The sequence below is a fragment of the Chrysochloris asiatica genome, unplaced genomic scaffold (genome assembly GCF_000296735.1).
Source record: "Chrysochloris asiatica unplaced genomic scaffold, ChrAsi1.0 scaffold00262, whole genome shotgun sequence".
In the NCBI taxonomy this organism is placed as follows: domain Eukaryota; kingdom Metazoa; phylum Chordata; class Mammalia; order Afrosoricida; family Chrysochloridae; genus Chrysochloris; species Chrysochloris asiatica.
In genome coordinates, this window is record NW_006408780.1 from 1,282,801 (window position 1) to 1,305,841 (window position 23,041).

The window sequence follows — 23,041 nt, forward strand, 5'->3', positions numbered from 1 at the left end:
ATCTTTCATACTTTGGACATATTATTAGGAGGGACCAGTCCATGGAAAAGGGCATCATGCTTGGTAAAGTGAAGGGTCAGTGAAAAAGAGGAAGACGCCCAACAAGATGGATTGGCACAGTGGCAGCATCAGTGGGCTCAAGCATAACTGTGAGGTCTGCACAGGACCGGGTAGTGTTTCGTTCTGTTGTGCATAAAGCTGCTATGAGTCGGTAGCGACTCAGCACCTACTAACAACAACAAAGAGACATGGGTGTTGCAGATGGCTAACATGCTGAGCTGTTCACAGAACTGTTTTGAGTCCACCCAGTGATGGATGCCTCAGAAGATCTGCCAAAAACTCAGCCACTGAGCACAGTTCTACTCTGACACACACGGGGGAGCCATGACGCTAGTTTTGGTTTCAAGAGCAATGGCCCGCTGAGTGGCGGACAGATTGTTTCCCGGTAAGGTAAAACGGCGCGTAGTGGTTACGAATCAGGCTGCTAATCTCATGGTAAGCAGTTCGAAACGACCAGCTGTTCTGCGGGAGAAAGATGAGGCTTTCTGCTCCTGGTTAAAGATTTACAGCCTCGGAAACACTATGGAGGGTCGTTATGAGTCGCAACTGACTCCACGGCACTGAACAACAACAAGGTAAGGGCACTTGGGGAAATCGATAATGAACCAGGTATTGTGTGAAAGTGGGCCTGACTCGCTGTGTGGGAATGTGTCTTTGTTCTTCAGAGATGCCCGCTAAAACCCTTATGTCCAGATGGTTCCAGAACATACTCCCATATCTCCTCACCCTCCAGTAATGGGATAAAATGATGGTGACTAAAGGTGGAGGTTGGGGTCCGTCAGCCCCTGACTCCTCCCTCCACCCCTTTTAGAGGTTTAAATGTTTCACAATAAAAGGCTGGGTGCAAATTCCGAAAACCACACTAGGTCCAGGGGCCAGAAACGAACATCAGGAAAAGGAAGCCCCCAGGAGGGAAAGGCATTTTGGGGAAGCCAGTCCAGTCCAGGTGGAGTCTGAGAACGGGGGTCCAGTGCTTAGTAAGCACCGTGCCAGCTCAGGGCTAGGTCAGACTCCACCAGCTAAGGGCTAGGATCTTAGATGGAGAGATGCGGAGTGCAGTGCGGCCACAGGAGAATTCGGGCAGTAAAGATGGCAACAGGGCTCAGCAAGTGAGAGGCGGGGCGGGTCCCCGAAGGAATAGCCTAAGCCGGAGCCAATCAGGTGATGGACAGAGTCGGGGGCGGTGCCACCTGCCCCAGGGCCCGCCCCGCTCTGGCTTTGCGGGCGCACAGCCCTGCTGGATCCGAGCCCGTTCTGGCAGCGTCCCGCGTGGGTGGGGAACAGCCCCAGGACCTGGCCCCTGCGGTCCCCAGGCTCACCCGGGCAGAGGGGCCGAACGAGGAGGCGCTCGGTGGCTATACCCCCCAATCCCTGCGCTCCGAACCCGCATTCCGCCCGACGTCGGGAATGTGGGCCAAGGTCTGGGCGCAGGATGATAGTCACGGTGCATGTTCACAGCACGGGAGGGCGGCCACAAGTGGGCGGAGGGACCTGACTCAGCGGGCAGGAGGCGATTGTCTGCGTGGACTGGGCATTTGGTGGAATCTGTTATCCTGGACTGAAACCCACCGCTGGCCCTCCCCACCTGGAAAGGAAGTGGGAATAGCAAGAGAGCTTCTTGGCTCATCCCCCCCTTTGGGGTTCCGCCCCCACCTTGCTCCCTCATAGGGAGGGGGTGCACCTGTGGCTAGTTGTTAGAACCTCAGCATCTAGCCCACAAGAATCAGGAGCAGCCCAGACATCTGTGTGTGTGGCGAGGGGTGGGGTAGAGTAAGAGATGCTAGTCGACCACAGATAACCTCCAGCTCCACAGGGGACCTGAGACAACCCTCCAAGGGCACCCCTGGAAACCTACCACTCTCCAGCCCCAGTGGAGTGACAAGGCCCCAAGAGCCAGCTGGAGAGCCACAGGGCCCAGATTATCAGCATCCACCAGGGGGCGCTGTATGTCCACAGCTCTTCCTCCTGGAACTCCTGAGGCTGGGATACCTTGGGGTCCCAGTTCTCTAGAGCCCTTGGTGTGTCTGCCTTGGCAGGACTCTACTGTGGGGTCCCATAGATGCAGGTAACAAAGACCACCGGAGACTTCCAGTGCCACATGCAACTGGTCATACAGGACCTCCCTTCCTTTAGGATACATCCACTTATGTTGGGGTACCCCTAAGGCATGACCCAAGCAGTTGGTCCCTCTTGAGCCCTTGGGGAGAACAGTACCTTCCTCTGGGACCCAATGGTTACTGTTCCCTCCACTCTGGTGGCCCTCCCCAGAGTGAACGAAGGAACCCACCCAGATTCTCAGGACACCCAGATGCCTGATGACAGGAAACAAGAAACCGGAGCTGAGGTTTGAACCAGTCGTCTCTTTATTTTTTGGAAACTCTGCCTGCCAGGTTAACAAAAGCAATCTGACAACTTTGGCCCTGAGATCTGAATCTGAGACTGCCTGAATCGCTTGCCCTGCGGCAGCCAGCTCAAGAACACAGGGACAGCCACCCAGATGTGGACACCCATTAACAGTACAAAAAGTAGCAAAACAGAATTTTGTGGATCTCTCTCCCAAGTTTTGAAAAGGTAGCAGCCCAGGCTATAAACATCTAAAGCATTGCGTAAGAAGTGTTAAGTCTACAGCAAATATATCTTGTAAAAACTCAATAAATTATATATATAAGCTTGTAACATCTAATAACATCTGAACCTGCGTACAGGGCCAGCCCCCTTGCTGGAAACTGCCCACACCCAGAACAAGCGGCAAGCAGAACCTGTATGAAAATCCCAACTCATCTGGAAGTCCAAAAAAATTAATCTAAGAAAAACTCCTGCAGAAATCTAAGTCCCCTGGCAAAGAAAATAAAATATCCTCCCTGGAATTACTTCAAAGGAAATGATATTTGAGGGGGCCAACTCTAGCCTGGAGGGGGGGGGGGGCAGGCTGTTTGCAGGGACCCTGCGCCCACTGCCGCGTGTACATTCTTACGATCCCTGTAAATGCGGCATAAATTCTCTCCGTTAATAACTTAAATTTTAAAACTCTGCCGTTTGGCTCGCTAAACATTACAAACATGGCATGGAGAAGGATTCGAGGGTTGATAAATAGCTGTACAAATATACAGTCCAGGTACAATTTTTAAAACAAAACTGTGATAGCAGGTAATTGCCTTATTCTTAGAATGTCTGCATCCCCCATGGGGGCCTCACCCACTGGGGCACCCCCTCCTGCATCCCCAGGGTCCTGGGCCTCAGTTGTACCACCAGCCTTTTTTTCTTCCATATAGATATTTATATATATATTTGTATGTATATATCTCATATACACGGCATTTATTTATATAAATGTACACGCGCTTCTGGAATAAACCTTCGGGTAGAAGTAAAGGCTTTCCTGCTTTCAGGTACCCGTAATTTCAGTCTCTAGGGGACAGGGTGAAGAAAGTAGGGAGGCCTGGAGACTGGGGGGCCTACTCACCGACACTCACCCCCAGCCCACCCCAGGTTCAAAGTGCCACTTGGCAGGAGGCCCATCTCATGGGAGGGGCTCACTCCAGGCTCAGCTTTAGGCAGGGGAGGCGCTGAGGCAGGCCCACCCTGGATGCCCACCCAAGCCCGGCCTGCCCCGTCACATGCCCAGGGGGTGGTTGTGGGAACAGAGAGCAGTCTGGTCCCATTGCCCACCCGCCCCAAGTGGCTCTACAGGGAGCCTCCATACATTCTACATTGAATCCATCCACAATGAAGGTCTCCCGGATGTTTCAGGCATAGGTGGCACTGGGCAGGAAGGTCTCGAATAGCAGCGTGGGGACCCCGAAGGGAACTCCACACCTGAGGGCCGCAAGATTCTCTCTCTCACACAGACACACACACGCATACTCCCACATACGCACAAAGGTTCTGTCTGTCTGTCTATCCATCCGTACTGGTGCCCAAGCCCGGGCCTGGGCCAGTGGGCCCCAGTAATGGACTGCACATGGCAGTGGCTGAAGGGGGCTGGGTCTCACATTGGTGGGGGGGTTGGCCAGATGGCCCTTCACGTCCGAGGGGCCCCGCTGCTGGGGGGCGCGGGCAGCAGTAGGTCATGGGCAAACACGGAGTCATCACCCGAGGAGCCGGAGCTGGGCGTGTCCTGGCCACCAGGTGAGTACTGTTCGAAGGGTACTGACAGGTCCAGGTATTCCTGTAGGCAGGGAGCCGTCAGAGCTGCTGCCCCATGACCCCCTTCCCACCACCTGCCCTAGCTCAGGTCTGCGCCACCCCTCAATGTGGCTTCTCCAGGCTTGGTACTCACATCAGTGGACGTCACAGTGAGAACCCGGTCCAGGTCCTCCACCAGCTGCTTGAAGGTGGGCCGCTGCGAGGGCACAGCGTGCCAACACTCACGCATGATCATATACCTGGCAGGGACAGCGTGCTCAGTCACCCCATGCTCACCCAGCCTGCAGGCCTTCACCCCCAAGCTCACTGAGCTCAGCCGCACCCTCACCCTGCCCTGCTCTGCCAGCCAGTGGGGCCCGTGGAGAGGGGTGAGCTCACAGGTCATGTGTGCAGTTGGCTGGCTTGTCCATGCGGTGACCTTCCTTTAGCAACTTGAAGAGCTCCTCCACCGGAATGCCAGGGTACGGCGAGCCCCCCAGCGTGAAGATCTCCCAGAGCAGGACACCAAAGGACCAGCTGCCAGAGTGGGGCCAACGTGCCATCAGACGGCTAAAGCGGGAAGGGTACTGCCCGGACCCCCAGCTCCTCTCCCCAGAACAATATGCCCCCACACAGCTCCCCCTCCCCCCGGGGCCTGGAAGAGACACGCACACATCACTTTGATGGGTGTAGACTCGATCAAATAAGGCCTCTGGTGCCATCCACTTCACGGGCAGCCGGCCCTGGAGGGGAGACAGAGAGTATGTTTAGCTTCCTTCCAGGTGGCCTCCTGACCAAGGGCCTTGTCTGCCCACCTCCCCACTGCCAGTTGGCTGTTCCCCTCTCCCTCCCTGGACTAGGCTCACATTGGTGGTCTTCTTGTAGTAGTCCAGGTTGTGCACATCCCGGGCCAGACCAAAGTCAGCGATCTTCATCACGTTGTCCTCTGTCACTAAGACATTTCGGGCTGCCAGATCCCTGTGGATACACTGGGACAAGAACCAGGGGCTAAAGCCGGCCCCTCTCATCCCCATCTGCTTTCTCCAAGACCACCTCCATGGTCCCCACCCCACAACCCCATCCTGGGGTCCTTGCCTCCTCCTGCTCACCTTCTGGGAGGCTAGGTATTCCATGCCACGAGCCACCTGGTAGGCACAGGACACCAGGTCCTTGAAGGTCAGCTGCTCCTCGGGCAGCTTGCAGGTATCGAAGGAGTAGTCCATGCCCGGGGGCCGCCGCGCCCGCAGATACTCCCGCAGATTGCCTTTGGCTGCATATTCCACCAGCACGTACAAGGGCCCTGCAAGTCCCACCCATCAGAGGAGAGCAGGGTCCAGAAAGGGAGAGCCCCTGGTCACCTGCTTTTAGGGACCCGGTTTCCCCGAAAGCCTGGTACCTACCGCCCTGTGTGCAGGCCCCCAGTAAGTTGATGATGTTTTTATGTTTGCCAATCATCTTCATCATTTCCATCTCTGACACAAGATCCGAGAGGTCCTTGTCTGTGGCATCGTCTACTCGAGGAAGAAGGGAGTTCAGTGCCTGCTGCCTCCTCCGGCCCCCAGCTCTGACACAGTCTACCCACCCCCCATCTCCCACAGCCTTCCCTTCTCACCTTTCAGCATCTTCACAGCCACGGTGACAGGTTTGGCAGTACGCTCTTTGTCAATGCCGATGGCCTCCGCCATGACCACTTGGCCAAAACAGCCCTCCCCCAAGGGCTTGCCCAAGGTCAGCCTGGTGGAAGGAGCAGGAGGCAGGATGAACCCTTCCATTTTCCCCTAGCCCTGCCACCTCTGGGAAGCCCTCCACATTCAGCCTCCAGACAGGGCCCCTACGTCACGGATACCTTCTGCTGGCCTGGCCTCCTCCATGCATCTATGTCCTCTGTGTCCTGACTTCCAGTTGACTCTGTCACCACACCACAAGACCCTCCACACCACAAGACCCCACCCCATAAATGCCCGTGTCCCTCACCCCTTGCTCAAGTCGGGTCCTGTAGCCTCATTCCCCTACACACCCTTCCCCCATCACTGTCTGCCCAGATTTCCCCACCACAAATGACTCGCACTGACCGGGCCCGGGACAGTTCCCACTTGGGATCAGCAGGCAGCTCAAGTTCAGAGACATTGGCCAGCGCAGGGCCCTCGCCTGAGGACAACCGAGCAATGCGCACCAGTGGCGTGTTGGAGTTCATGGACGAATTGGACTCCAAGGACACCTGCTTGGGTGGAAAGGGCCAGGTTGGTGCCAAGGGGCACAGAACAGGGGAGGTACGGGCAGGGCAGGGGACGTAGGGGCAGGGCAGGCAGGGGCACGTTCAGGCCCCTGGGAGTATGACATGAACACCTTTTCAAAAGTATTTGTGTCGCAAAAACACCAGGCCCCCCGTGGTGAGTTTGGAGGCAACAGAAAAGGAAGGGTTATAGCCCAGCGTCCTGGGGCAACCCCACACCAGCTCAGAGAGACCAGACAGAGCATTTCTGCTGTGAAGGGCTGAGGGGTGGACCCTGGGCTGGCTCAGAACCTGGTATCTACTTTCTGTTACCTGTCGCTTGAGTGGGAAGCGGGAGATCTTGTGCACGGTGGGCGAGCCCAGGCCCTTCTTGGTCGGGCTGCGTAGCCGATACAGTGTCACAGTCACCACCACCAGGACGAAGGAGAGGAAGCCCAACCCGTAGCTGAGGATGCCTGTGTACACGCTGTCTGCTTCATCAGCCTCTACCAGCCCCTCCTCAGCTGCAAAGACACGGGCATTGGGGCCCACAGTGCAGCGGAGCGCCGGCACCAGCAGGGGCGAGGAAGGGGAACTCGGCCCCTCTCGGGGACCAGGGCTGCTGGGGGACAAGGGACCGAGGCCTCAATGCCTCCACTCGGTATATAGTTCTACACTTGGAAGCACCTATGAGCAGGGAGGAGGCAGACCCAAAGGAGAAGGAGCCCAGCAGAGTCAGCAGCACCCACCGCCACCCAGGCACCTGAGAGATGCCAAAGCCACCGATGCAGGGCTACTAGGGGACAATGGGGGGCTCAAAGGGATGCCCCTCTGAAACCACGACAGGACCGGGTACAGGACCAGGCATGTGGGTTCCAAGGAGAGGACGGCTCAAAGCCGCTGGAGTCCCCAGCCTGTGCTCGGCGGCTGTGGCATGCTCCCAGGCAGCGCCTAGCGCCCAAGAGGACAGGAGCAGAGCGAGCAGCGTTGAGAAGCCAGTACCTGGCAGCACCACCAGCCACGCAGAGTGATGAGAAAACCCGATAGAATTGCCCGCCAGACACGTGTACTCCCCCGCATCCTCAAAGGTGACATTGCGTAAGGACAGAACCTCTAGCTCCTTGTCGGTGGTGTTAACGCCCGCCGTCTACAAAGAGAGAAGAGAGTGCGATAGACGAGCACCAGCAACCCCACAGGCTCAGCAGCCATGTCCACGCGGCGACGATCCAGCCAGGCTGCAAGGAAAACGCCGCACGCCGCTGCCACCACCGCCGCCACCACCACCACCACCACCACCACCGCTGACGATGCCGACGCTACAGCAGCGCCTCCTCGGGCGCCGCGGGAGCCCGAAGCCAAGGCCCTCCACCGGCGAGTCCTCTGTCCCAAGTGAGCATCAGGCGTGCGGCCAGCAGCGCGCCCGCACGGGTGCACCATGCGGCATTAGGGGTTAGCACGGTGACTAGGGCAGAAATGCAGGTGGGCGGCCAGACAGAAGGGTAGACAGACAGACAGACAGACAGGAAGTGAGCGGGCAGCACAGCCAGTGGCTGGAGGGGGAGGGGAGCTGACAGCCAATGCTCGCAAAACAGCGTGGAGGGCAGCCCCTGCTGGCATTGGGCTTCCTGGGGGCATATAGGGGTGTGGAGGGTTGGCGCAGGTCATCATGGTTCAGACACACTGGAAGCAAAAAGGAGCCGGCAAGTTCAGGAGGCGGCCAGTGGCACGGGGTGGGGAGCGAGCAGGACGAGCGTGGGCATGCGGGCAGATGGGCGAGTGTGCGGGCAGGCGCATGGCCAGGGCATTGGAGCCAGAGCTCGGCGTGCCAGGCAGGCGTGGGACAGAGTCGTTACCTGCTGGGGGCCCGTGAACACGCAGCCAAAAGGCCTTCTCGGCCACGCCTATGAAATTGGTGGCTCGACAGAGGTACTCGCCTCCGTCCCGCTCGGACACATTGGCCAGGCGGAGGCGCGCGTCGGCCTCCGTACTCTCACTGATCCAGGACTGCGGGGACAAGAGACCCGGCTCAGGCGTGCCCCGCGGCTGCCCGCGCCAACCCTGGCTGGGCTGCGGTGGCCTCGGCCAGGTGTGAGTGCAGTGAGGCACCAGTCTGGCTCATCACTTAAAGGACGGCCAGTTCCCAAGACTCTGTGGGCTTCTAAGGAGGGAGGAGGTGGGAGACCCCCAAGGAACAGATGTGGGGGCCAGGATGGGACCTCGAAGAGGGTCTCACAAAACCAAAAGAAAAACCCAGACCCACTACCAACAGCAACAGAATTTCCGAAACTGTCAATCATTCCGGGAGCAGACAGCCTCCTCTTTCTCCCATGGAGTGAGCGGCTGGTAGGTTTGAACTGCTGACCTTGCAGTTAGTAACCCAACATTACACCACCAGGGCTCCTTTGGGGTCTCATAGGAAGCACCTTTTCTGCACCTATGCCCTGTAACAAAGCCCAGCTCTGGATGGGGGGCGCCCAACGAGGTTATCTGGCCCCTTCTTGCTGTGTTTACTTCTGGTGTCTCAGCTAGGCCTGCTGCAATGCTATCCAGACCAAAATCATATGTGTTCTCTCTCTCTCACACGCACACACACACACATATGGCACCACCTCTGACATTACACCCCACCCCCATCCCACCCCCGGCTGGCCGCTCCCTCTCAGCCTCAAAGCAACTGTCCCACCCCCACTGCCAGTTTTGTCTCTAACAGATGTTTCTCTTTGGACTCGGAGTGTCGTAACCGTCCCCATGCGGCGGCCCCCACCCTGGGCAGCTGTGGGAACAACACTGTCCCAGCCCAAGGGAGGCTCATACACAGCACACACTCCAAATCTGGGAGTAACCACCTCATCCGTCACCCTTAGGCTGGTGTCCCCTCAGTTACAGCCAGGCTATAGATAAAAGGCCCTGGGAATGGTCATCCTTGACCATCAGGCTGCTACTGTGCAAAGGGGCCCAGACCAGAGGCCTGGGAGAGCAATTTAGGGTGCCTCCAGGTTGTAGGCCTTCAACAAATCAGAGAAACTGAGGTGGCAGTGCACGGTCTTCCCCCAGCAGTGGCCTCCTTGCACCCCAAGCCCAGACCCAGCCTTGCCCAGCACTCCTGTGTTCCGCCCTTTCATCCCAGCGGGTCCCCACCTTGAGCACGGTGACGTAGGGTGTACCATCAGGACCCACTTTGCTGCCGTTCACCTCCACATGTTTAAGCCATTGGATGTGGGGCTGTGCATCACTGTACACCTTGCAGTGGAACTCCACGTCGCTGCCCAGCACCGCCGTCTGGTTGGCGGGCAGACCCGCCTGCAGGATGGGCCGGTGGGGGGATCGCTCTGTGGAGGAAGACAAGGTTCAGGGGCTGCCCAGCCTACCCCTGCAGTCCAGTAGCCCACGGACCCAGGCCTCACTCACCCAGCACGTCCAGTGTGTACGTTTGCTGGATGCTGCCGAACTTGTTCTCCACGATGCACGTGTAGTTGCCGCGGTCAGAGGGCACCACGCTCTCCATAACCAGGCTCCACTGCTGGTGCCGCAGCTGTGGGACGACGTGTTAGGTAGGTGTGAGCCCAAGCCCCAAGCACCCCGGGTGGGCGCTTGGTCCACCGCCCAGCTCACCTTGATGCCCCCGATACGATGCTCCCCCCGAAACTCCTTGCCATTCTTGAGCCACAAGATGGAGGGGGTGGGGTTGCCAGCGGCCGGGCAGCGGAAGCGGACAGTGTTGGCGGCCGGCACAGCCAAGAGCTTCTTGTCCATGCGCTCAGGCCGCGTCCAGTAAGGGGCCCCTAAAGGCAGAGGGAAACATGAAGGCCATGACCTCACCACTTTCAAAAAGCTGCCCACCCCTCTGGCCTCAGTTTCCCCTCTGGTGTGGGGAGAATGGTAGGTTTTCAAGGACTCATGCTGGGACCAAATCTCCCACCCAGGGTTTTCTTGAAACCGGTCCCTCTGGGATAGGTGGCCCCTCCCTTCCAGCCTCTTCCCATGGGGAGAGTCCAAGGTACCCACCCCAGCCTGGGTGCCTTTAGGAAACAGGGTGTCTCCCACCAAGGCAGACCCATATTAGGGGAGTAGGGGTCACATCAGCTCTGCCATCAACATGCTGTGTGGCCTCCTCCGAACTCAGCTGAGAACAGGCCAGGCCCAAAAAGGGACCAGGCCGACACAGGCCACACCGTCCAGCTAGGTGGATGAGTCAGGGCAGGCCCTGGGAGCAGTTTCTGGGGAAGCTGGGTCAGACCCAGCCACCCACCAGGGCAGCCGACGGTGGCATGGCCCATCAGATTTCCGCCAAGACCCTCAGCCCCTACTACTTGCCGCACACCAAGGGACTCAGTGGCCCTCAGTGGGGGGGAGGGTATACAGTAATGATGGCCCACCCCCTCCATTCCCAGTGTTCAGGGTTAGTGCTCCCCCACCCCCATGGTCCAACAGGTTTTTCTCCTTCCTTTGGGCTAGGTGGGAGCTACCTTCATGTTGGGACTTGTGAGGAGGGCGGGTGGGCAGGCGTCCCCCCACACCCTAAGAGGAGATAGGCCCCTGAAGGGAGGACTCTTTCTACTGTGACCATCCACACAGCCGCTGAGTAAAGGATGAAGAACCCACGGGGTGAGGAGTCTAGTCACATGTTAAAAAGGGGTACACTCTAGCTTTAAGTTCCCTGCTCTCCGGCTTCTTTCTCCTGCTGAGAGACTGCCAAGGGGAACCAAGTGAGGGCCTGGAAGCTCATTCCCAGCGACGACCAGGAGACCTCAATGACTCAAAGCTACCCACTGTCGGACAGAGACTTCTGGAAGGTGCCATGCCAGAGATTCTCAACCCCTGAGCCCACACAGGGTGGAAATGCCAAACACCCACTTCAAACAGGTGGGCCAGGCCCAGTGTGGTTAGGGAAGGGGGCAGCTTTTAGCTGCTGAGCCGGAAACCTGGCTCTGAACTTCCTGGCAGCCAAAGAGAAAAGGGAAACAAGGAAGTCCAACAGCTCCTTGGGGACGCAGGACCTTTCCCAACATTGGTCCTGGAGGGAGCCCTTCTTCTGGTAGCTTCTACAGAACTGCTTCACCCCAGCCCCCCAGGGACCCCCAGGAGCTTCCAGCCCCCTGAACTTCTGCCCTCCTGATCTCTGGCTAGTTCTCCATGTTCACTGAACCCCAGAGGGCTTGGTCCATATGCCAGAAACCCCCGAGTAATAGCAGGGTCTCCTCTAGGCACACGTCCATGGCAAAACTACACACCGGCATCCATGAGCACCTCAAGTGTAGCTCCTCCGGACCAAATGCCCCAGTGTTCTATCTGTCTCCACCACATCAGCACCAGGGGCAGTGCCTCCCTACACCGCTCCCAATACCAAGCACAGTGCCCACTTGCTCTCACACCGACAGCCCCGTCAGGGAATGATGCTGATGCCACCCTCACCACGAGGCCACCATCAGCATCCACACCCTGTTCTACTCATATCTGTGACGGTCCCAGCTCACCCAGGTCAACATCAATGTCTTCCCAGTGTCCCAGCCTCTGTCTCCCCATCTGCAGTATGGGTCACCTTTCCACTCCTGACCTGACCACCTGAGGAAGGTGGCCCCCCAGTCCTGTTCAGAGCCCGCCCGCCTGGAACCTGTCTCACCTGTGTCCTCAGCCTCGTCCTCACCGTCTTCATCATCTCCTGAGGACGGAGCATCTGCCAAGCAAGAGGGTGGGCATGTGGGCAGTGACCCTGGCATCCACAGCTCTCGTCTGCTACTTCTTAGCTTTGAGTTCACTGTCTCTTCCCTCCCAGAGTCTGGGTCTCTGCTCCCTCCCCTGGGAACCCTTCATTCAAACAGCTCCTCCTGGGGGTGGGCCCACCACCTCTCGGTTTCAGCACCCAAACAGCATCAGGGCCAGTGTGTCCCAGGCACTGCCTGCAGACCCCCGACGCCCAGCCTTCTGCAGGTGCTCACCTGTCACCCGTACACTGAAGCGGCAGAGGACATGCTGGGTGAGCCGGTGCCGACAGCTGTAGGCGCCGGCATCCTCGTGGGAGATGTTGAGCACCTGCAGTCTTTGAGGTCCCACTAGGATCCGGTCTGACGGCACCAGGCCTGAGCTGTCCTTCACCCAGATGGTGGGTCCTGGAGTACTACCCATGGGTGGATGGCAGCTCAGTTCCATGGTGTCCCCACTACCAAAGACCAGCTGTTCCTGCTGGCCAGGCTCTGGTCCTGGGACCTCTGCAGGGGAGATGGGGGACCGTGAGGACACAGAAAACTCCACAGGCTCCTAATTTTACACAAGTTAGCTGCTGCCAGATCTGGATTGCTGAAGGTCCCTCCAGAGACAATGAATGGCTCAAGATAGGGGCCAGCAAATTGTCTTCCCAAAGACCCAGGTGACCAGAATTTCCCACTTGGCCACATGGTCTGTCAGAGCTATTCAACTTTGTAACACGGAATCAACCATAAATTAATAATAATAATAATAATAAAGTTGCCAGCCTACAAGAATTAAAAGTAAATAGAATTAAATACTGTTAACTGATGGTCCCGGGAGGGGATTGCAATCATTATAATGAAATGAAGTGTAAGATTTGTTGGATGTACAACTGAGGATTTGTTCTGCAAACCTTTCCTCTATTCATCATAAAAAGTTGTAAAAAATAAAGAAGCCATCCAGTCAATCCTGGCTCATGACGACCCCAATGTGGGTCAGAGTGGAACTATGCTCCATGGGGGTTTTCTTATTTTAAAAACAGTGTTTGCAGTGAAGGTACACACAGCAGTGTAAAGTCCTGTTGAATGACTTCACTGTTCAACGCTCAGTGTTTGGTGATGTTGTTTACCTTCTTTATAATATGGGAAAAGCATTCCTGTCCTGACTGTTCTCTTTCCATTCCTCTCACTTCCCTGCTTCCTTACATCCTTCTCAGCTTTAAAGTAATTATTGACCAGTTAGGGATCCCTGGTGACACAGTGGGTAAAGTGCTTGCTTGTTAACGCACCAGCTGTTCCTAGAAGGATGTGGCCGTCGGCTCCCACACAGGTTTACAGCCTTGGGAACCCTGTGGGGCAGTTTTCCTCGGTCCTATGAGTCAGAACTGAAGGCAGTTGCGTGGTTTTGTTTTTTTTTGGTTATTGTTGTTATTAACCATTTGAGATGTCCTACAGATAATTTTTTTACAGGAACACCATACACAAGGATGATAGTCTTTCTCTTCTGAACCTATCTATTATCTAGATAAACGGTGGTCTCCGGGGCTAGTTTCAGTATAAAGTTTAGAGAATCTCTCCAGACAGTAGTCTCCAGGGAATCCTCTAGTCCCAACTGGTCCAGTAAGTCTGGTTTGTTAAGAATTTGAGTTCTGTTCCACATTCTTCTCCCATTCTATCAGGATATCCATTTGTCGTGTCCTGATTGGAATGGTTGATACTGGGACCGAACCACCATCTAGTCTGGTCTGGGTAGATGACGTGATAGTTTGTGTAGAGTATCAGTTTGGTAGACTAGTTTCTTCTTTGGGTCTTTGGTTTTCTTCTTTATCTTTTGCTCCAGAAGAATAGACGCCAAAAGTTATATCTTTTCATAGGATTTTCAATGGCTGACTTTTTGGAAGTAGTTTGCCAGGACTTTCTTCCAAGGCACATCAGAATGGACTCAAACCATCAAGCTTTCCGTCACCAGTCAAGTGCATGCACTGTTCTTGCCAGCCAGGGGTTCCGAAAGTAGCCCAAGACAAGTAAACAAAACGTACGGACATGAATATCTGAAGCGTTCCTAACTTTCACATGCCATAAACTAGTCTTTCCATTTTTTGTTTCCGACCATTTAAAAATGTGAAAACCATTTTGTTTAGTTCATGAGCTATACAGGAGTAAAGTGGACAGTGGGTGACGTTTGTAGACCCTTGAGAACTAAACGGGGCGGGGGTGTGTGTGTGTGTGTGTGTGTGTGCACAGAGGCCCAAGTCATGATGGGACAAGCCCAGCATCCTGTGAGGGAGTATTTACCAGAGGAGAGAGTTGCCTTCAGAGGTCCTCCCCCTCAGATTCTCAAATTAGTGTCAAAATCAGACTGAGGGAGAGCAGAGTCTAGCTCTTTAACAGTGTTGTTGTTAGCTGACTTCAAGTCCAGCTTCAAAGTCAGCAACAATGTTGCTGAACAGTTATAAGCGGAAGCAATTAATAACACCCTGCAGGGGTCCATTTACCTGAAGCTGGGTGTGAGCTGAAGGAGCTGAAAGTGATGCACTGACTGGGGGGTATGGCGGAACACTGGCTGAATGCCTCCCACACTGCACAGGGAACGCAGCACCTTGCATGCAAAACACACCTCAACAAATCAGCAGAAGTCCCACACTAAGAAAGAGACCAACAATCTAAGAAAACAAGATGCCACCCTGGGGCCAGCTGGTGGGTGGGTTCCTCTCATTTTACAGCAGAGAACACCAAGGCTAGGGGAAGAAAGCCACCCACTGAGAAGGGAGAATGTGGCCATAGAGCCCAACCCAGGAACCTGGGCAGCCTCACCCTGCAGGTCCCAGGAAGGTGGGCTGAGGGTCATCACCAAGAGTGGCTGCATGCAGGTGGCCCCTGGCTCAATCCTCAAGTGGTCAGCAGCTGCCCAGTCCCTGAAGGGCCACCAGGGCCTGGAGACTAAGGGACACAACTACCAGTGGGTTGACAGTCCCCCCAGGCCTCCCGGCCAGGGCCAAACAATGACCAACACAGGCAGAAAGCCTGGGCTCGGGGCCCGGGACAGGGGTGGGTGGTCCTGCCTGCAGGCGTCCATCCCCAAGCCCAGCTGGACCAGTTGCGACCATTACTTGTCATTCTGTCGACGCGTGGCCTAGATTCGAGGGTTCAGCTGCCCACTCTGGCCACCAGTCCCTGGCTCCCCGGCCTATTAGCCGGATTTTGCCATCCCACCTCCCCACCATCTATCAGGACCCTGCCAGACAGAGACTCCATGCTCATCTCAGAAATATCCATGGGAACCAGCGTCCCACAGGGACACACAGTTTAGGGTTGGATGCTGCAGTGACCTGGTAGTCGGAGGTTTGACAGCCAGCCCTGGTCACTGTGTCCAGTGAGGACCACCCAGCACCAGGCATTGCTGAAGGCCCCCCACAAGATCCAGAACAGGGCCTCAGCCTCAGGCCTCAGCCCAAGGTCAACAAGGCAGCCAGTTCCGGTTTGGTCTGGGTGGTAATGGTGGATCAAGCTGTCTGTACAAGTATTTGCTTCAACTTGGTCCAGCCAGGGCCTGGGGCCCAGGCTGTGGGACAGAGTGGTCCCCCAGGCCAGCAGTCTAGTCAGTGGTCCTACGGGGGAGAGGAGGGGCGAGGCAGAAGAAGAGCTCTCCACTCAGTCACGGATGCTGTACACCCACCTGCCCCAATAGGTACCATAGTGGCTAGGGATGCCCCCAGGGGACCCCTTATTAGTTGTCAAGTGCCACTGAGTTGGTTCTGACTCATAGCAACTGCATATAACCGTTCCTCAGAAACCCTATACAGGGCTCACTACGAGTGGGAACCAACCCGACGGCAGTTAACAATATAAGATTTCCGAGGAGCGGCTGGTGGGTTTGAACTGCCAATCTTGTGATTAGCAAGCAGTCCAGTGCTTATCCCTACAGTGCCACACCAGGCAGACAAAAAGTAGCATCCATTTTGTGCTATCCCACATGGCCCACCTTCGGCCAGCTCCAGGAATGCACAGGGGAATGTGGGGGAGGGGAGATCCAACAGGGGGATGGCTGAGGGCATGATGGTGTGGAGACTGGGCACCAAGTGGGTTAAGAGTCTGACTCTACCTGGGGGGGGGGGGTTCCCACAATGCCCCCAGCCTCAAGCCCCAGTTAAGCTGCCAGGTCCTGTGTGTCCCCCTCGCCCCTCAGTGGTCCCAGAAATGAGTCTTTCAGGGTCATGGGAGGCACTGGTGCTCACACACACATCGGAGGGCCAAGAGTCAAGTAAGCAGGGGATAAACAGTCTGTAACTGCTCCTTCCTGAGCCGCCAAGAGAGCAGTGTCCTGGAGGAGTCACGTAGGGTGGGGAGGCATGAGACGGAGATTAGAGGTCCCAGGCACACGGCTCCCATTCACAGTCTTCCTGACATCACCCTATCCCACTGGACTCAGGAAGCCTGCCCCCACTGATGAAGGTAGAGCATGTGAAAGTAGGGAGCCCCTGAAAAGTTTGCCTGGGGCAGATGACTCAAGCCTCGGCTAGGATCAGTCTGCTCAGGGGGCCAGTCCCCTGCCCCAGGAAGCTTCCTGCTGGCTCTAGAACACTACAGTTGTGTGCCCCCAATATATCAGGTGGCACGGGACAGGGTAGACGTTAATACTCAAACCCAGAAACAAGTTGCCATCGTTGTCAACTGTAACTCATGGTAACCCCATGTGTATCAGAGTAAAACCGTGCTTCACACGGTTTTCAATGGTTGATCTTTCGGAAATAAGATTGCCGGGCCGTTCTTTCGAGGTGCCTCTGGGTGGACTTGAACTGCCGAACTTTTGGTAAGCAGCCAAGCATGTTGACACCCAAGAACTTCATCAGATAACAAGGACCAAATTCAACTGAACTGTCAGGTTACTGATTCAAACAAGCCCACTGGACAGACAGTGTGGACTGGGAGCCACTGAACATGAGAGCTGTGGGGGTGTGAAACAAAAAGGCCCTGCTCTTCAACTGCACATGAAGCTGTAGTTGGTTGGTTAAGTCCTTGCTGTCAAACCATCTGAACAGAGAAGTGCCACAAATGTGGGCAACTCTGAACCCAAAGCTCATACCGGGGGATGCAGCAAAGTTTCATAACAATGGGAGGGGGGAGAAGGGTATCCGGAGGCTGGGAGGCTGGGCGGGCTAATGAGGGTTGACCAGGATTATCCAAGCTAATCCTGCCAACAACCCTGCAATTACCTTCCCTCTAGGACTGGGGAGGAAACTGAGACTCAGGGAGGGTACCCAGCATGGGGGTAGGGGGGTTGGGGCAAGGATTTGAGGGTGGTCAGCTGGTAGCTTCCAGCTCTTCCCAGTCCCTCAGAGCCAAGGCACCCCATCAGTCAACTAGGGGCTGGCTTCAACACCTATTCACTTGTAAATCACCATAGTTGGACGTGGACCTCCCCCAAATCCGGGCCTGGGGGTCACTCTAGTTTCACCTCCTGGGAGATCCCAGGCTCCAGAGGGCCCAGCAAGGAAAGGGGTGGGTAGGCGAGTCTGATACAGGCCGCGGGAGACTCAGCTCCGTCCCAGTGCTGTGGCTTCAGGCTCGGCTCACGTTAATGAACCACCCAGAGGCCCTCGGGGCTCAAAGTCCAGTCCCAGCTGTCCCTGCAGTGGGGGTTGGGGAAGGCTACAGGGAGTGCCTCCCTAGAAAAGGTTCTGCATCCCCCAGAGACTATTAGGGTTGGGGTGTGGTCTGACAGGAGGGGCAAAGAGCTCTTCCCATCAACCTGGGACAGGGGTACAAGGCCTGAAACTACTTGGGGGCTACCCAAAGGCCCCACACGAGGAGCACTGCCCCATGTCCAGCCAGGCTGATCTTGCGTATCCAGGGCCATCCTGCCTATCGGCCACCTTCCCTAACGCCCTTGACCCCAGCCAGCACTGGCTCCAAGATTTATGTGCCCAGGGAAAGCGCCAGCCGGGCTCTGTAAACTTCACGAGGTCTTTGTATTTTTTACTACCTGACCCATCTCGTTAAGGAACCGGATTAACTTTATTGACCTATCAACTCACTACCTGTTTCACCAGCTCCAGTGCGGGGGCCGGAGCCCTCACAACCGCAGCAAGGGGCGGGGGCAGCTTCTGTCCTCATCTTTTGGGGGGCAGCTACAGGCTCCTCAGGCTTTGCGATGCCCGGGACAGGGCCTCCAAGGAGCTATCCTTTCCCGGTGTGGGGGAGAAGGATGGAGGTAGGCCCCTGACCCACCACCTCCACCACAGGGGGTTACCAGTGAGGACTACAGCTCCTCCCTACCCGCCCCTAGGGAGTAGTAATATCTTCATCTGAATGCGAATGCTAATGCGGGGCTCCCCCCGCGCCCCTCCCGCGGCCGCCTATTCGGCGCCCCTGAAAGTAGGGGCCTTATGAACAGGCGCTAAAAGCGCGCGCTGACCTCCGGACGGCCTCTGTCACGTTGCTGAATGACACGCACATTCAAGCGTTGGGCCCACTTTCATTCATAAAAAAATGACATTGTTCCGAGAGGCTACAGCCGCCGCGGGAGAAGGGGGCGCGGGGGTGGGGGCGCCGAGGGGGCGGGCGGCCATCTGCCTCCTTCCTGCCCGCGGTCGGCCACCTCCCTGGCAAGCAGCGCCCGCGGCCACTCGGCTCACACCTCCCCGCGAGGCCGCGCCGCCATCAATACGCGGTTTGTGGCCGCGCTGGGGTACAAAGGAGCGGCTGTTCGGGCCCAGTCCGGGTGGGGCGAGGACGCACCGACGAGGGTCTGCCTGTGCGCTGCCCGCCCGCTTGGCTCGGCCAAGGCTCCAGGGCCTGGCAAGGATGAGGCACTCCCGGCCCGCGCCCTCGGAGGTGACTGTCCCAGGTGTCGGGGACGCAGTCTCCGGCGGCCCGCCAGCCTGGCAGCGCGCGTGCGAGGACAGGCGATACCTGGGGCGCACAGCGGGGGCCGGCGCGTGTACGGGCGGGGCTCTTCGCAGGCCACCTCCCACTCTCCTCGTCCTGCCCCCCTCCAGCCCTCCGCGGAGACCCCCGCAGTCCCACCGTCCCGTGCCGCTTGGAAACCACTCCCCGCATCTCCTCCGGGAGTTCGGCAGGGACTCCAGGAACCAATCCTTAAGCACCCAGCTAGGACCGATGGCACGAAAGGGTCTGCCCAGCGGGAAAGCGGTGGCATTAGAAGGATGTCAACTGGCCACGCGGACCACTGTGGGGGGGACGTGCAGGGTCGTGGCCCGACTGACGCGCTCATACGCACCACCTCGGCCCCTGCTCCAGCAAAAGCCGACTCTGACAGGGACGGAGAGCATAGGCGCGAACTACCACTGGAACCTACTATCCACGCACAATCCACGGAATAGCACCGGGCATCGTAGACACTCAGCTCCCACGCCCGCTCCCTCCCGACGGCGCCCGGGGAGCCTCTGAGGGCAAAGGCTGGGATGCCACGGCGGCGCCCGCCTATCCGCGGCGGCCTCGCACTTGGGTGGCAGCCCTGCGGCTCCAGGCGCCCCACAAACCTCCCCGCCTCTACCAGCCTGGATCCCCGAGGAGAGGGAGCCCGCGGGGCCAGCTCCGGGAGAGAGCGTCCCTTCCGCCCCGACGCCGTGGCCTGCCCAGTCCCCATCGGTTCCTTACCTGCCGCTCGCCTCACGACGCGCCGCTCCAGACTCGGCAGCCCCGAAGTGGCGCCGGCTACCACGGCCACGGCCAGGCAGAGCGCGAGGGCGCAGGCCAGGGGGCCCATGGTAGGGCGGGGGCCGCGGTGTCCTCAGGCGGCGCACGCGGGCATGCTGTCTTCACGGCCCGGTAGCGGTGGAGGGCCCGCTCCGGAGTCTGCGGGAGGAGCGAGCTGCGCGTTACCCCTACGGTCGGGGCGCCCCGGCCCTAGCACCTCCGTCCGCCACCGCCCCGGCTCCCTGGCCGCCTGGCGCCACCACCCCGCCGCAGTCCCTCCCTCCTCCCTGGCTCTCCTGGCGGCCGCAGAGCCCTCCCAGGGCGACGGCGGCGGCGGCAAACTTTGCGGAACTAGAAGCTCGGTTCGGCCCCAGGCCCTACAGCAGGGACCGCTCGGGCGCTGACCAGCGCGTCCGCGCCCCGCTCCCCACGCCCCGAGCCCTAGCTCTTCCGCTCCCAGACCTGGCGAGCACAGCGCCCGACTCGCTGAGTGCGGTTCCACTCCCGCTCCCAGCCCGCCGGCCCCGCCCCTCCGGCCGTCGGTCCACCGGAGTCCACGCGCCGGGCAGAGCAGGGGCCTCGGATGCCCGCGCCGCCGCCGTCGCCGCTGCCGCCGCCACCACGAACTGAGAGCCCCCGCGGTCCGGAGCGCGGCAGCCAGTGGAGGCCGGCCCTTCCACCCCGCCCCGCCCTCGGCCCCGCCTCCGGCCCGGCTCGCTTTGGCGCTGGAACCCGCCCCGCCCCGCGGGGTGGCCTGAGGGCGGGGCCACCACTTGTCCTGCCTCTACCCGCGGAGGGGATTAGAAGGGGCGGGGCCTGGCGGGGGCGCCGGGCTGTTCTCGGAGGGCGTGGGAGCGGGGGCGGGGCGCGGGCAGGCGCACCCCCACAGTGCACTGAGAGGGTCTAGAGGGCGGGTGCGCGTGCAGAGCCCAGCGAGGCCGAGCATGGGTCGGTGTTTGCACAGCGCAGTCCTGCAAAGGCGCCTAGACAGGGGAATGCGCGAAAGGGGGCCGAGAGGGTGGGCTCGGTGGGCTCGGTATCCCCTACGGTGGGAGCAGGTATCCTTCGGTGGAAGAGAACGGGGGGCCGGGGGTGTTCAGGGTAGAGAAGTGTGTGTGTGCAAAGGCCAGAAACGTGGAGTACAAGGAATTAGACCTTGGAGCTGTGGGGTCCGGCTACACTAAACGCCTGAGGCATATGTATCTAGAGGATGTTGGACAGGGGCAGGAACCTGGGGTGCTGGAGGCAGAGCCTGAGTGGGCCTGTTGTTGCTGTTCTGTGCCGTGGAGTCGGTTCTGACTCATAGCGACCCTGTACAGGGTTTCCGAGGCTGTAAATCTTTACGGGAGCAGAGCCTCATCTTTCTCCCACGGAACAGCTGGGAGTTTATTTCAGCTGGGGAGTTCGGGGTTGGGGACCTGGGTTCCCAGGAGGGTGCTACTCAGATCCCCACCCTAAATGATTGTAGTGCAGTCTTTGCCTAATCGCAGCTCACTGGAGAGGGCTCTCCTCCTTACTTTCAGGCAAGCCTGGGGGTGCCAGGGCAGGATGACAGATTTACAGGAACTAGAGTCAGAAGAGGGTATGCCTGCATTTCCTGGCTCCAGGACAAACCCAGGACTCCCTTTGCTTGTCAGGAAAACGGGCAGTGAAAGAATCAGGCCACACTCTCCTCCCTTCCCAGTCCACCCAGGCCAGCCCTGGGACACCCCAGTGTCTCAGACCAGAATCCAGGGAGCCCTCAGCCTACCCTTTGGGCCCACCTGCTAGCTTAACACATGCGCTGTGTCCCAATGCCCTCCCTGCTCTGACCAAGCAGATGTCCCAGCCCCCACCAGTGCACTCACCCCCAACGCCCATTCTCCTGAGTTGGCCTCTCCCAAGGCCCTCCGTGCAGGCCACAGCAGCACATTCTGCCCTAATCTATTAACTGGTCTATCAATCAGTTACTACATGGGTTAACATGGTGGGGACTGTACCCCTTGGCCCTCTTCCCCTTAGGGTGGGTGGCTGGACTGGGAAGGGGCTGATAGGAGTAGGACTCAGCCTAGGGGTAGGCTCTGAGGAGTGGAAGCTCATAAAAGAGGTTCTGTGAAACTCCAGGCCCCCTCCCTCCCTGCAGAACAAAGTCTGCAGCCTCTCCCTGGTCCCAGCTGTCCCTGGATCCTGCAGGCCGCTTCCTGCTGTCCTGTCATGTTCTCACAGAACAATGTCCAATCGGAGCCAGGAGGCCTGCGTTGCTTGTTTGTACCCTTCTACGTGGCACTGGTAGCGCTACGTAGTGGTTACGAATCGGGCTGCTAACCCTAAGGTCAGCAGTTCGAAACTACCAGCTGTTCCATGGGAGAAAGCTGAGACTTTCTGCTCCCATAAAGATTTATGGCCTAGGAAACCCTGTACAGGGTCACTATGAGTTGGAACCGACTCCACGGCACATAACAACAACAACAACAACAACAACGTGGCACTGCGGATTAATACGCTGGACTGCAACATCGATTTGAACCACAAGGCCGGCAGTTCAAGCTCACCAACCTCTCCTCAGAAACCCTATACAGGCTGGCTATGAGTCAGAACCAACTCAACAGCAATTAACAACAACAACAACCCCATGAGAGCTCTGATAACCGCAAGGTCGGTGGTTCAAACCCACCAGCCACTCTCAGAAACCCTATATTGTTGTTGTTATGTGCCATGAAGTCACTTTCGACTCATAGTGACCCTGTCCAGGGTTTCCGAGGCTGTAAATCTTTACAGGAGCAGAAAGCCACAATCTTTCTCCTGCAGAACAGCTGGTAGTTTCGAACTGCTGACCTTGCGGTTTGCAGCCTGATTTGTAACCACTACGCTACCAGAGTTGCTATGAGTCGGAACTGACTTGATGGCACTTAACAACAACAACCCATGAGTGCCTGACGCTGCACCTCAGACTCCTTGCTCTCTAACTTCTGGGTAGGTCTGGCCTGCCCTTTCGGCAGCCCAAGCAAGACAAGCTGGTGTGTTTCTACCCAGAACCATCCCTCTAGCTATGACTCAGCCCACCTAAACCACTGGAAATGTGTTGTGTGGGGGTGGGGGGATCTCTCCTCCCTCCACCCTCTCCCATCCCCTAGTTACAGGCCTGGGGTGGCCTTAGGGTGCCTCGGACCCTGAATTGGGGTCATTGGACTGCTGTAATAAATTACTACAAACCAGGTGGTTTCATAGGAGCCCCGGTAGTACAATGGTTAAGCACTTGGCTGGTCACCAAAGAGTTTGAAGGCCCTAGGTGCCTTGTGGGGAAAAGAAGTAGCTGGCTACT

General features: G+C 57.7%; 1 protein-coding gene across 4 annotated transcripts; it reads right to left on the reverse strand.

The window, feature by feature from the left end:
* Positions 1-4,022: 4,022 nt before the first annotated feature.
* Positions 4,023-19,848, reverse strand: FGFR3 (fibroblast growth factor receptor 3). Of its 4 annotated transcripts, none has more exons than XM_006874106.1 (17): positions 19,702-19,848; positions 12,334-12,603; positions 12,009-12,071; positions 10,010-10,179; positions 9,806-9,929; positions 9,536-9,726; positions 7,400-7,544; positions 6,731-6,921; positions 6,258-6,403; positions 5,798-5,919; positions 5,586-5,696; positions 5,295-5,485; positions 5,052-5,174; positions 4,858-4,928; positions 4,585-4,722; positions 4,340-4,445; positions 4,023-4,228 (listed from the first exon to the last, which is right to left on the reverse strand). In XM_006874106.1, the coding sequence occupies exons 1-17, from the start codon at positions 19,808-19,810 to the stop codon at positions 4,082-4,084; spliced, it is 2,418 nt and encodes an 805-aa protein (XP_006874168.1). In that variant the 5' UTR covers positions 19,811-19,848; the 3' UTR covers positions 4,023-4,081. The 4 variants fall into 4 exon arrangements, with proteins under 4 accessions (XP_006874168.1, XP_006874167.1, XP_006874170.1 ...); XM_006874105.1 differs by lacking the exon at positions 7,400-7,544 and adding an exon at positions 8,251-8,401 and having other exon boundaries at positions 19,702-19,810; XM_006874107.1 differs by having other exon boundaries at positions 4,082-4,228; positions 12,018-12,071; positions 19,702-19,810.
* Positions 19,849-23,041: the final 3,193 nt, after the last annotated feature.